Genomic DNA, 15,254 nt, shown 5'->3' with positions numbered 1-15,254 from the left:
TCAAGTATTGAGACAGACAATGTTGGAGAACGAGATGGAAATGTGGCAAAATACTGAGAGAAGAATTGTCTTTAGTACTTAGTAATACTTAGATTGTCAATAATATTAAGAATAGTAACAAAGTTTTATTGAATTGCTCTTGACAATTAAAATAAAAACAAAGCTAACATTTAGCTAATATTCTTGATATCATATTTAAAAACTATCCTTGCTTTCAATATTTTAGTATAACATTGACTAACAATTTTTTAGTATAATATGTGGCTGACGGTAAATTTTTTTTTAGTAGAGAATTTGTTTGTATGTCAAATAATATTTGTTGTATAATATTTGTCTTGCAAGAGAAATCAAGAACAGACGGTAGTGCCTCGCGCCAAGTTCAGGCGTAGCGAGGTCCGACCGTGACTCATTTATGCGAGTCGCAGAGCAGTTCATTCAGCAAAGGTAAGATATCTTATATCTCAACAATAACTTACCAATCAATTTCGTGGTCTGAATCGACTCGGGCTGAAAAAGTAAAAAAAAAGTAGCGTTATGTTTGTTTTGTACATGCCCTCTGAGCAAAGACTTTTAAGGTAAATTATTTATTATTAGTAGAAATACAAAAAACCAATTCATTCAGATTCAGAAACATTGTCTAATTAGACAGACCAGTGGTGGAGTAATGTCTTTTTTACGTAGTCCCTATTAGATGGCAGATGTGTAGCACAACGCATGATAGCGAAAAAGAGACAACAGTATTTACTTTTATCTAAAAAGTGTGTATAATGTTTACAGAAGAAGACAAGTATTTAAACAGATAATTTCACAAAACGAGATGGAAATGTGGCAAAATGCTGAGAGAACGAATGTCTTTAGTTATATTAGTAATACTTAGATCAATAAAATAATAAAAGTAGAATTGATATTAAGATTAGTACTAATTTTTGACCAACTACGCTCGACAGCTAAAGTAAAAAACATAGCTAACGTTTGACTGGTAGATATATCTTTCACAACATAGTTATATATATATGTATAAGTACGTGAGATACTCTAATATTCAGCCAAAAAGTTATCATTTGCACAGTAAACTGTAATAAATATATGCGGTTTCTGCGAAAAGTTAAAATCGTCTGTATCTAAAACTTTGATTGTTTATTTGTGATTCTTAATATATCTTTTAGACCCGATTTTTTCATACCTCTCGATAGCTATACTCTGTAGAAAGATATACAAAAAGATAGGTATACTTTATTTTTTAGATAAAGATATCGAAAACTTATTTAGTTAGAAGTGGAAAAATTGCGCATTTATATAATACGTAGTATGTATAATATGTTGGTTTTTACTTTCACAAGTTTTTTCTCTCTCAAGAAAAATTTGTTTGTCTTTTTATATGATTTTGTTCGCTACATTCACCTACCAAAAGAAACTAGATATATAGATTTTGATTGAAACTTGCTATGTGTGAAAAAGTGTAAACTCAGTTTCTGTCTGCCACAACATCGGCTTCTGAGACGTGACATTGAACAAAATGTTCTATTCTAACGTGTCGTAAGTCGTAAGCCAAATTTCGATTTAGCCTTCGCATTTGGAACATTAGTTCTATGGTACGTAAGAAAGTGAGTCTTGTATTCTTGACACCAAATCATTATATTTGTGTGAGGTAAGTGTTAGGTTTCTTTTTTTAGGAAGAAGAAAAAGCAGAGCTCCCTTGCTCATGCGTAAGATACTAATGTTTGATACACCTACAATATTTACTTCTCAAATGTACCCTGTGTCAAAAAACAAGGAGTTATCTATGAAACTTTTTGGTAAATACCATTTTACTTAACAATGAGTGATGTCTCAACCGAAGATTTTTTTATGATTATTACGAGAATAATCTTTACAACATATGTGAAAGACAAAAAAATTCAAATAGTCTCTGCTAAACGGAAATTGTACCAATACTTTTGACAAAATTATACGCATATTTATAATAGTTGAAGCTTTTGCGATGTAGTATAAAAATGTTTGAAAATAGACCGCCATAAATCAGAGACCATCTATACGACAATCAAGCTTGTGTTTTACTAATACTTCTGCTCTTATTATCACTAGATAAATTCACGGTTATTTCTGAGCAATTTTTTACACTTGTAAGCATTTTTTACACTTGTAACTACTAGCCATAAGATATCATTAAATTTTACAGTCTTGACAACTTTTTAACAGATTTCGTGTTAATATGTGATTGAGACATTATTCAGTAAGTTCTAGTAATTTGTAGGTAAACTTGGTCATAAAAGTTCCTACTGCGTCACCCGAGTAGAAATTTTCATAGGGCCCTCATCAGGTCCACATATAGCATGCCCTACTTCGAAATCAGGTCCGGGTCCGGTGCTCTAATAAGGGCCCTGTGCGGTATGTAACGCCACGTATCAAATGGCCCTGATCAGGCTGCCGGGCTCGATCCTGATCAGGCTGCCGGATTCGGATGTCCTTATCAATTTCATTGCATTCAAAGAAAAAGAAATAAATACATAATATTTTTTAATTTATAAAAGTTTTATTTTAAGAACAGTATATATTTGAAGAAATGTACTACTCGTAAAATTCGGGTTTTTACATTTATAATATTAAAATTTTATAATTATAATATAAGAATATAAACAAATATATTTTTAATTAATGTTTATTGTATTTTTTATTTTTTTTGAAAAAGTCTGACCCTCCCAATCTTTTGCGTTATTAATCACTGCTCTGAGCGCCTCAAGAAAATCTTTTTGTTTTAAATGTGTCTTCTTGGCTAAATAATATTCTTCTTCTATTGCTTCTGCAATTAATATAACATATTATACATAAAACGATTTATTTAATGCAATAAATATGTATATAAAAACAGTCATACTATAATATAATATATATAAAAATATATATATAAATATTTGTAGTATAATATATATTATATAAATTTTGTATTATACAGGGTGTGAAAAAGTACTGGCAAATAATCTCGAAAACTAAGCATTTTAAGAAAAAGTGTTTCAGATAAAAGTTAGATAAGATTTCAAAGAATCTTATTATTATTTATTGAATATTTATTGATTTTATCAGTTTGCCCTTGGATGACGTCGCCATCTAAGATAGATCAGAACAAGGTCATATCTTGAATTTTTTAAATGGAACACCCTATTGTTTATTACATATTCTTGTAGTCCTTCTTTAGATCTTTTCAAAGCACTATATTCTCTATCTACTTTAAATAAGCCATTTCAATGTTATCGAGCTTTATTATGATAAAATGTCGAGCCTATAAAAGCAAGATCGGAAGATAATCTAGCCAAGGCAAGATCGGAAGATGATCCTGCCAACTAAGGCAAAATCGGAAGATGATCCAGCCAATCAAAACAAAATCGGAAGATAATCCAGCCAACCAAGGCAAGATCGGAAGATGATCAAGTCAACCAAAACAAAATCGGAAGATGATCCAGCCAACCAAGACAAGATCGAAAAAAATATGATCCAGCCAATCAAGGCAAGATCAAAAGATGATCCAGCCAACCAAAACAAGATCGAAAAATATATAATCCAGCCAATCAAGGCAAGATCAAAAGATGATCCAGCCAACCAAAACAAGATCGAAAAATATATAATCCAGCCAATCAAGGCAAGATCGGAAAATGATTCAGCCAACCAAGACAAAATCGGAAAATGATTTAGCCAACTAAGGCAAGATCAGAAGATGATCCACCCGACTAAGGCAAGATCGAAAAATATATGATCCAGCCAATCAAGGCAAGATCGGAAGATGATCCAGCCAACCAAGACAAGATCTAAAAATATATGATTCAGCCAGTCAAGGCAAGATTGGAAGATAATCCAGCCAACTAAGGCAAGATCAAAAGAGGATTCAGCTAATCAAGGCATGATCGAAAGATATGATCCAGCTAATCAAGGCAAGATCGGAAGATGATCCAGCCGATCCAATTTTGTTTTCGTGGACTAGACATCTTATCATAAAAAGTTCGATAACATTGAAACGGTTTATTTAAAGTGGATAGAAAATATAGTGCTTTGAAAAGATCTGAAGAAGGATTACAAGAATATGCAATAAACAATAATGTTCCATTTAAAAAATTCGAGATGACTTTGTTCTGACCTATTTTAGATAGCGACGCTATCCAAGATCAAACTGATAAGATCAATAAATAGATTCTTTGAAACTCTATAACTTTTATCTGAAACACTTTTTCTGAACATGCTTAGGTTTCGAGATTTTTTGCCGCGCGTACCAGTATTTTTTATACACCTTGTATAATATATGATATTATATAATGTTACCTTTTATACATTTATAAAATTATGTGTTTGCAAATACTTTTTTACCAGTAATTTGCTTTACTGCAGTGAACTCTATTACTACAGTCCGGGTTGCATATTTTTTAATGATATTTGTAACAGTTCGTGACACTGAAGCATCAGTATCAATGACATTATACTGTTACGTCCTGCGACTCCACGGTTCCCTTCTTTATGCAACGCAGTATGGTGAACACTCTAGAATCGAATTTTATCTTAAACAAAAACGCAGAGATAAAATGCAGACTAAACAGAATACTCCCGGATAGAGAACAGGAGATCGATCTGAGAAAACACGCGACAATAAAAATTGAGTGAACACAGAACGAAACCGCGCTCTCTAACGAACTAAAACAATAAATCCGGGAACGAAAATTCAAGCTCCGCGGCCGAACAAATGCCGGACACATGCAATAACAATTCACATGTGCCGAGAACGACTAGGCAAAATTAATAAATCTCCTTATCTCCGGAAGGAAAGTTTTCAACGAGTAGGACCGCTCGAGACCCACTAATAAACAATTCTGCCGGACAAAATTATCTAAATAGTTTAAAGCTGCAAAAGCAGGAGACGCTGTCGCACAGATGGTGTCTACTTTAATAGTCTTTTAACAAATTAGAAATCACCACCGTTTTTGGTGGAAGCGGGCGAACCGACCAAGCGCTCTGATTGGAAGCCCCGTGGCTACCAAAAAGCGCATATAAAGCGACACTCCCGCGAACAGAGCCAGAAAGAATCCGAAGTGCGCCGAAGAATAAATAAGAAGTTGTGACAAGTGAAAAGTGCGAGTTAACCATCCAGCCTAGACGCCCGCCTGCTGCGACCGAGGAACCGGTGCGAAGTGCGAATCCACCACCGATCTAGAAAACATCCAGCCTAGACGCCCGGTTGCTGCGACCAAGAAACTACGATCGAGTTCAAACTGCACGGGTCTCCACACCGACGAAACCGCTGATAAATATGAACAACCAAGGAATTTCCCGCGCTGCGGTAAGGGCACGCCGCATTCTGCGCAACCGGGCCCTGCGACGAGCCGCATTACAGTTAGAGAAGCAGCGACTCAAATCGAAACTACACCATACACACACATTCACACACAAATCACACACATACAGCCAGCAAACGCAGACCACGAAAGCGACGCCGATTCGTGGTACGAGCCTCCTTCGTACTCCCCTGTACCCCTCGAAGAACAGCCCCGTGTCCTCTCTGAAAACCCTCCCTCTCTCCGAAACTCCCCTCCTACCCCTCTTTCCGATTCCGATTCAGAACTAGAGGCAATCCTTGAACGCTTCACTCCTTCCCCTTCTTCCTCCCGGTCAGACGACCACACACCTCTCCCTGACAACCACCCCCTTCGCTTTCTGCCACATCTCCTTCGCTTTCCGCGGTCATCCTCACCAATACCCTCCGGCAGATTAACTATAGACCTCAATCACATAACACCTGCAGAACTCGATAGAATCACACCTAATCTCCCCTTTGCCGAAATAATCTTTGTGATTCCGCCATACTGCAATGTTCATTTTTATGTTCCCGGAGCCCTCTTCCACCAATACTACCCTCTCACCCGATAATCACGAAACGTTCCTAAAGTAAATTCAAGCCACGGATCGGCTATACACACACACACACACACACACACACACACCATGACAGCATTACACGTGTAACTTCCACCGGGGGCCCTAAATACACACGTACGTCCACACACACACACTACGTCCCCGCCGGCCTCCGAGTGATGACCCGCCGCTTATTGTAAACCTCGCGTTACATTCGACATCTCAGTACCTCATAAAAAAAAACTAGTTTGATAAATATTGTACTTTCAAATGTTAAATAAAACAAATCTTTTAACATAAAAGAAGAGGAATAAATTGTGTAATAATTAATTAATCAAAGCTTGACCTCGTACATTTTCCCGTCCCAGCGATCGCACGGTCTCGTCCCTAGTCCTTGGAGCCACCGCTTCAGACTTTAAAAAGAGACCACCGAGCGAGAATACAAAGGACGGAGTAATATCGGCACGCGCCGATGACCCGTCCGTGAGTACAAACAACTCGCTCGACTCGCACACAGATAGATTTCCGCATCTTCTGTGTCGAGCATCTGAAATAAAACGTCCAGCTGTTGCGTACCACCATAGCCCGACCGTATCCATGGGCCAGAACGTAACAATACATATCGTGTTTTTGGAAAATAAAACAATTACGTCATTATTAGAGCACATATATCAATAAAATATGACAATTGTATTAAAGTTTAATATAAATGTACAAGTTCTTCGTAAAAGGTTGGATCATCATGCAGCTTTTGTTCTAACGTAACGAACTGCTCCATATTCTGCATAGGTGCGAGTTCCATTTTTCGTTTTCGTTGCGACATTGTGGCTTGCTCATCTCTCTGTGCTAATAGTTTTGGCAAGTCTTCCAGCAATTTCTTTACTTCTACAAGTTTTGTATGAATTTGCGTTAACTGCAAACTTTGGCTTTGATAAGCCTTTATTATCGTTTCCTTTAAATCTACATTTAAAATAGAAACAGAATGAAAATAGAAACACATTTAAAGGAACTAGACAGTAAAAAAAATTGTTGTCTTTTTATTTTATTTTTAGAAAATGTTATACTTTCTAACTCAAATGCAAATCAGTTTATGTAGAAACTCTCAAACTTACGGATTTAGCAGTCATGATGTCGAGCATACTTTAAAACATTTTTATGAAAAAAATGAATAAAAATAGATAATTTTGGATAAAAATATTTGGATAAAAATATTTTGAAAACATTTCGTGACTGCGGTGAGATAGATATATGAACTCCGACATAGACACCTTTAACTTTTATATTTTGATAACACGTTGTGTTACATTATTAATATTCTATTATTATTATTAATATTACTATTATTATTTTATTATTATTTTTCTATTATTATTATTTTTATTATTTTTATTATTTAATTTTGAACGAGAGCCAATACGAGCAATGATTGTTGTTGGTGAAATATTTATTGGTAATCAATCACTCAGACGATTTTTAAAATTGTTTGACACTGTGTTAGTGTTGTCATGTTATGGTTCAAGCAATTTGAAAATCTTTAACTTAACATCTTTTTGACAATTATCATAAACTGCTCGACACGGTAATACATACGCTGAACGAGGCCTTATATTCATTTATCCAGACTCACTGAGGAAGATTCTAAATTAGATCGAAACGTCTGAGTGATTGATTACCAATAAATATTTCACCAACAACAATCAGGTTTGCTCATATTGATCCTCGTTTCTAAATTCATTCGCGGATCTTTATGTATTAAAATCTCGTTAATTATTGCAAATCTTGCAAAGTGGTATAGGACTTTTCGATTCAGAATAACCCCTTCTATCTACCTACGAGCGGTGATACGGTAATTACCAGACACCCTGTATATGTATAGATGGGAAAAAGTATACTTTGAACGTATGCGCATATGTACTGTATATATTATATGTTATATAAAGACAATAGAGGTTAATATAAAAAGTTTGGGTTTGATATTAAGATTTACTGTGTGAATTAATATTATAATAAGAAAAAATATATAAATATAATAGAAAAATTGACTTCCAAATGTGGCTTTTTATTCTACACGCAAATTTCATGAATATACACGATTTTATTAGATTAAGCTCAACACGCTCATGCGCATAATGAATTGTGAAATGAGAGAGTTTTATGCGAATTTGTATACATATATCTGTCCGTAATGTTTTCGGCGGCGTTTTTCATCTTTGCTATCATATATAGTAGCATTACATATATGATATCTATATATGATTTTCATTTACGCGATTTTAAATAAAATTAGATTTATATTGCATACCTGCAATATCAAGAGATTTTTTATCATTAACTTGGCGACAAACTTTACGATGTCTATCTACTCTTCGCCGTGTCAGTTCTTGTTTTCTTTTTCTGCTTTCCATAACTTTCACTAATAAAGTTTATAACCTTATATATATCTTCTCAAGAAGAAAGTCAAACTCGACTGAAAATGTTTTGCTCGTTTCGTGCGAGAACAAACGTTTTTGTTTTTAGCGGAACAAAAGAAGAAATTAACAAATGAATAGTTTCCGTAATGATGAGTAAATTAGGCCAATCAGCGCCGACCTTTACACGGAGCATTCACGCACACCAGGTGCGCGGCTCACTGACGTATACCTGGCTAAAGATCGGCACTGATTAGCCTGATTTACTCAATAATTACTCCTTTATTATATGTAATAGAAAAAAATGGTTCAGCATTTTTTGACTCAGTTTTACTCCTTCTATCTGCCTACGAGAGATGTGACACTAATTGTCGGACACTCTGTATATATTTATATATTTTTTTTAGAAGTATAAATATTTTTACACTTGATATTTTCGAATTGAAATTTCAGTTCGTAAATTTATATAGGATGTTATATACTTGTATCACATATATGAGAATATTTATTTTTTCTTCCCAATTAATTTAGAAATATTGCAAACAAACATCTCGGCCAGAAATCGAACCTGGAATCTCTCGCTTTTTATGCGATCGCCTTTCCAATTCGGCCACCGAGTTTTTTTTTTGCAATTTAATTTCTAAATTAGTTAGGAAGAGAAAATATATATTTTCGTACATGTGATGCAGGTATAACATATCCTATATATAAATTTACAAATTGAAATTTCAATTCAAACAATCAAGTGTAAAAAATTTACACTTCTAAAAAACATATATAAATATATGTATTTGTATATATATATATTTATTCCGCACAATATCAAACGCATTTTGACTCGTATCACCTGGTAATTGTTTTTCGGGTACTTTTAACTCTTAGTTAATTTGTTAAATATTTTTATATTTGTAACTGTATCACTCAAAGAAAACAAAGTGTAATTAATAAGACAATTTATTGATTAATTTAATTTTACAAAAAAGAGTGTAATACAAAAAATGAATCATAAGTACATAAGGTATGCCTTAATTTAGTCTGGTCTAGCGCAAATCCGGCATTCCTTAGTAGGACGTGCCTGCGCGTTCCCTGATCAGGCGCAAATCGAGCTTTCCTTAATAGAGAAAAATTCAGGCATTCCTTAGTAGGGCACAAGTCAGGCGTTCTTTAGTAGGGCGTGCCTGCGCGTGCCCTGATCAGGCGCAAGTCGGGCATATCTTGGTAGGGCATGCCTGAGATTTCTCTGATCAGGCCAGCATCAGGAATTCCTAAATAGGGCATATCGGAATGCTTCTTGATCAGGGCCACATAATACGTCAGGTTTGCCGGATTTAATTTCTACTCGGTTATTTCTACGTATTTGAAACATCACATAGCTGAATTTCTTTTCTTAATTATTGGACAATTTCTCTGTGAATCTTTGTAAAATTAATTTTGCAAATATACTGCTAAGATGACTTAACGCTCGTGAAATTGTTAACAGGAAATATTTAAGGCCGATACGAGCCATTCGCAGGGTGTTTGTGCGGAAACTATGCGTGTACATATACAATATACATGTAACGAATTCTACTTGTAAATTTTTACAAGTATTTTTTGAATTGAAATCTCAATTCTTAAAATCATACGGGATGCTGGATTTGCATCTCACATATGAAAAACCCCGGATACCCCTCTAACTAATTTTAAAATATTGCGAAAAAAACACCTCGGCCAGGAGTCGAACCTGGAATCTCCGGCTTTCCGTGCCATCGTTGTTTTTTTCGCAATATTTTAAAATTAGTTAGAGGGGTATCCGGGGTTTTTCATATGTGAGATGCAAATCCAGCATCCCGTATGATTTTAAGAATTGAGATTTCAATTCAAAAAATACTTGTAAAAATTTACAAGTAGAATTCGTTACATGTATATATATATATATATATGTACACGCATAGTTTCCGCACAAACATCCTGCGAATGGCTTGTATCGGCCTTAAATATTTCCTGCTAAGATAATTCGCCATATCGTTATTCTTTTGCCGAAATAATATTTTGAAAAGTAATTTTGCAAACAACTACAAATATTTCAGAAAAGATCAATGTTTTTACATCTATTTCCTAAAATATATCTGTAAAAATTCAAATTACAATTTTAGTGCAAAATTTCGTCACATAATTTTGGAAATGGTTTGTTATCAAAGTTGCAACCGTCATCTAACACATATTGTTACCGTTCATAGTAGTATATATAAAAGTGCGTTTTCATTCTTTCTGTACATTAATAACTTTGTTGAATATAATTAACACCCATTGTAAAATAATTATTGTATTACATGCAATCTTGCAACTGAAGAAGACTGAATAAACACTCGAAAAGTTTCGCTTTTCATCATTATATATTATTTTACTGCACAACACCCTGAAAAATTGATACATATTTGCCGACTCTTTACACAAGTTTACCTGAGATAATTATTTGAGATTCTGTACAGAGAATATCTAGTCAAAAAAATATTATTTGCACAGTTACCTATAAGAAATATACATATGTGGCTCCTAAAACTTTACGATCTTCAATATTTCTGTCGAAAATGAATGGTTATTGATATCTTGTAGTATAATATAGTTTCAATAATATCATATGGTGCACATTTGAATTTCTTTGTTTGTGACAAATTTAAATATTTTTTTTTAAAAAGAGCATTCTATTGTTTTGTCTCCCAGATAATTATTTTCGCTATATTCCCATAATATGGCCACATTTGCCATAATAATCTAATTCATCAATTTTACATCAAATAGGTGGCAGCATCAGTTATCTATAAATTCTAACAGCCATCTTATAAATTTCAAAATCATTACAAAAAAAAACATTTTAATCAGAAATTGGATCTGAAGCGTTCTACTTATTTTTTGTAGAATTCTTTATCATTACAATATATTACTAATATATAATAAATAATATTACTAATATAAATATTTTTCAAGATGTGTTCAGGCGAGAAACTAAATCATAGAATTATAAGTACTATATTAATCAATAGTCTGTATATAAATAAATAAACTTTTTACATATTTGTACTAATATACAATTGAAACATTATTCGGAAAGTCCTATTAATTTGGTAATAGACATGGCAATGAGTGTTCCTAACGCGTCAATTAAGTTTAAGAGATATAAAACCTGATGATTCATTAAAGGAAGTTTGATTTCCTTTCCATTAGGTTGCTTTCTTAAACTTATTCCAATGTAGTCCAATTGTCGCGATAACACTGCGAAGTTTGTAACTAAATGTAAATTATTGTAGGTAGTTTTTGCAGTTTTGTGTTAAATCCTTGATACATAAAAAATTAAAAACGTTATTTTTTTTATCTATTAATATTATTTTTTAGTTTTGATCGAAGGAACAGGAAACGTTTTTGTATAACTAAATATTTTGTGAAATGTATAATCCACGTTGCGATTCGTGAAACCATTATAAAAGCGATTTTGTTTACTACGGTCACGATTAAAAGTGCAAGATCCACATAGAAAATCATGATTTATTCGAGTTTTCGTACTAGTATATTTGCTGTGCTTGTGTATCTATTATTGTGTTAAGGTGTAGTGAAAAATAAATATGTTTTGAAATAATTGATTAATTTTCTATTTATTTTGATTCGATTATTTTTTTCTAAAGACTTTCCTTATCGCTTATAAAGATCGACAAAGTGGAACATATTTAATGACGATTGTGAAAGTGGAACATATTTATTGACAATGCAGATTGTGTTAAGATATCTACTTTTCGCTGCCCAAATATTTTACAGTTGTGGAAAAGTAATTTTTTTACGTGGAGAATCACATCATACTAATTCATCTGTAAGTGAGAGAAAATATATATGTCTCTCAGAAGACGACGGCGGCGCACTTGTATGGAATGACAATTTAGTTCTTCGATATCAGCGAGAAAAAAATCGTACTGATTTGCGTAAGTTATTATATTCTTACAACATATCATAAACATCACCAGCTTTTAGTTTTACAACTAAACTTTTTACAATAAAGTTTCTTAACTAAGTTGTTTCACTTTTATGTTCTTAAATGCACGTTTAAAACTGTCTATATAAATAGATTCTACTTTAATTTAAGAATCATTTAATATCTTTAGTTGTAGTTCAATAGCCAAACATTTTATATGTTATTATACTTCTCGAGAATACACGCTTACCGTAAACGCGCATATTATTGTAGAGTTTCACAGTAGTCATCTATACAATACCTCGATAACGTGCAAAATGAACGCAACAAGAGGTTGTTTAGAATCCTGGGATCGAAGAAACTGGAAACTTACAGATTCTATAAAAACACCCATGGGTCCGGTATTTGATCAAAGATGGGAAGGTAGAACATTTACAGTGTGTAAAAGCTTACACCCGTTATTAATTCAAAGTATTGAATATATTGCGTCATTATATGTTTGCAAACTGTAGAATGATCTAATTACTGTTTTACATAATATACACTGAATTTTTTCAGAATTTCAAGAATTCGATTTCAATTATTTACCATTTAGAGACTACCTAAAATCTGGAGCAATGTCTATTTCAATTCGTTCATGGCAGAACGTGAAGATTTCGATATGTGGTGTACACCCGTATTCTACACTAAATTCATTTGATACAACTTGTTTTCGGATAACATTCAAATACGATAGTACGGATTCTTCCATTCAATACTGCAATTCATCTGATGTCATAAATCCGATGCAAGAACAATGTTCTCACAACATAATTCGCAAAAGAGTAAGATATACGCACAATTATTTACTTATGTACTTCTCAAAATTTTTTATACATAAATGAAAAACTTTTTCAATTACAATGTAACAAACCTACATGTATTCCAAATATAATTGACTTTATATGTTGATTACATATAATATTATAATATTTCTTAAGACATTAAAAACGAGATATCATTAAAAAAAAAAGTTTAGAGAATGTAATACAAACAAGATAATTTTATAAGCAGTATATTTAACAAAAGCTTTTGTAATTGTTCTAGTTACTGTCATTATCTGAAACTGAATGGCGAACATTTGTCATTTCATGGGATTATTGGAAGAATAATGTTACTGTTTATGATACTAATGATAAGAACAAAATGCTTACATTTGCAGATACAGAAACATATAACTTACATTTATACAATTCCTTTTCCTTCTTCTTCGAAGTACAGAATTTAGAAAAAGGGTTGTATCGCCTACATGAGTGTAAGTATTTGTATTCCAATCAATAAATTACTTTTTTTAGATACTTTACTTTATTCTAAACAAAGCAAAACGTTGTCGGACAAATTGTAATATGACGAGTCCGAATAGTTTATTCCGAAGTAGTTTTGTTCGCCAAACATGAATCTGTTGTAAGAGTTACATAATAGAGAATAAGTTATTCACGTATTAAAATCTTGACATACGAAAACGGATTTAAATATGCAAAAAAAAATTGATAACTATTAAATTATGTGTGCGTCACAATATAAATAATATACAAAGTAAGTAATGTTACAAACAATTGTTTTTAATTTGTGAAACTCAAGTATAAATTTACAACTTCAAACTTTGTTGTTTTTTGTTTCTATATAATTTTTTACTTCAAAGATATAGTAAAAATTGTTTCAGTAATAAATAAAACACACTATTTAATCATATTATTATTACTTTATAAACTTTTATTATGTAAATATAAAAAATACTTCAAAAAGTATTATATGTTTTATACTTACATAATAAAAGTATCTTCAAAAATAATAAAATAAAAACACAATAACTTTATCTATTGCATACATTTACATCAAGCTAAACAAAATAAGGAACATTTTCCATTTGTTTCAAATTGGACATTTTTTAATTCGCTATACCTTAACCGTAAATTATCGTAGAAAAAACACACTAAAAAAAGGAGTAAAGCTAGAAATGTATACCGTAACAAAGTGAGGTTGTTTTTTGAGAATATTTTAGTTAATTTTAGTTCTCAGAAAAAAGTAGATCTTGATTATTAAAATTATGTATTTTCATTGTTTGCTACTAGATAACAAAGTATTTATTAAAACCTAAAAAACAATATCACAAATTACAACAGCTTTTTTACAAGATGCATCTATACGATGCATTTTGTTAAAAATTTCAATTTTTTCTTCCCGGACTTACGTACAAATAGATAATATAAAAAACAAAACAATGTTTTTTTCTGAATTTTAAAAGATAAGAAGTTTGTAAAATCTTTTTTAAAATATTTAAAAATATACACTCTAATCGTTAAAATGCTTCGTTTGTTTTTTGTTCTACAATACTTTCTTGCTTACAATACTTATGTACGTTTATATATATATACATGTATATAGATATATGGTATTTTCTTTCTATGCATGCGGCTTTCAAACTAATAGTATTTCTAAACGGCAAAAATGATATAGAATTGACTGTAATAAAAATTAAATTCTCTAAATGACACTCACATATAAATATTGCGTTTCAGATTCTTTTCTGCACACAGTTGACAAGAATGCAATTTTAATGAGTCCTATTTATTATTTTGATACTCTAAAGATATGCATACAATTATTACTAGGATTGTGCGCAGAATGTGATGCAAACGTCAAGATAATTCATTTAACGACAAATACAATATTAAAATCTGTAACAGCTAAAGGCTCACTAAATGCTGCGATTCATGGCTTACCTATGTGGCAACTCATTAAATTTAATGAAACTTTTTCAACGGTCAACTTTAGTGGTGGTGTGAAAATCTATGTAATTCCCAAACTCACAAAGCCTAATCCCAGTCCGTTATGGGCAATAGCCGATGTTCGTGAATGCCCCACTAAAGGTACAACTATATATGGGTAATTCTTTTACAAACCGAACACCATTCTGACCGACCCATTTTTGATTTAGCTGAAACTTTTTTTACGGGTTCTATATCGAAAAAAAA

General features: G+C 32.3%; 2 protein-coding genes across 3 annotated transcripts in view; one reads left to right on the top strand and one right to left on the bottom strand.

The window, feature by feature from the left end:
* Positions 1-6,561: 6,561 nt before the first annotated feature.
* LOC109860400 lies at positions 6,562-8,343 on the bottom strand. Of its 2 annotated transcripts, none has more exons than XM_020439458.1 (2): positions 8,195-8,343; positions 6,562-6,852 (listed from the first exon to the last, which is right to left on the bottom strand). In XM_020439458.1, exons 1-2 carry the CDS (start codon positions 8,295-8,297, stop codon positions 6,593-6,595), a joined length of 363 nt encoding a protein of 120 aa, XP_020295047.1. In that variant the 5' UTR covers positions 8,298-8,343; the 3' UTR covers positions 6,562-6,592. The 2 variants fall into 2 exon arrangements, with proteins under 2 accessions (XP_020295047.1, XP_020295048.1); XM_020439459.1 differs by having other exon boundaries at positions 6,562-6,777.
* Positions 8,344-12,099: 3,756 nt separating this feature from the next.
* Positions 12,100-15,254, top strand: part of LOC109860397 — a 12,852-nt gene continuing 9,697 nt past the window's right edge. Inside the window, exons 1-5 of the mRNA XM_020439454.1 lie at positions 12,100-12,250; positions 12,514-12,663; positions 12,799-13,064; positions 13,327-13,534; positions 14,799-15,149. Of these exons, the coding sequence (XP_020295043.1) occupies positions 12,558-12,663; positions 12,799-13,064; positions 13,327-13,534; positions 14,799-15,149 (931 nt within the window). The 5' untranslated portion in view covers positions 12,100-12,250; positions 12,514-12,557. The remainder of the gene's footprint in view (positions 12,251-12,513; positions 12,664-12,798; positions 13,065-13,326; positions 13,535-14,798; positions 15,150-15,254) is intronic.

This window comes from Pseudomyrmex gracilis, unplaced genomic scaffold (genome assembly GCF_002006095.1).
Source record: "Pseudomyrmex gracilis isolate BER0280 unplaced genomic scaffold, ASM200609v1 scaffold_375, whole genome shotgun sequence".
NCBI classification, from domain to species: Eukaryota; Metazoa; Arthropoda; class Insecta; order Hymenoptera; family Formicidae; genus Pseudomyrmex; species Pseudomyrmex gracilis.
Note: the sequence above shows the minus strand (reverse complement) of the source record. Positions and strands in the feature narration are given on the sequence as shown.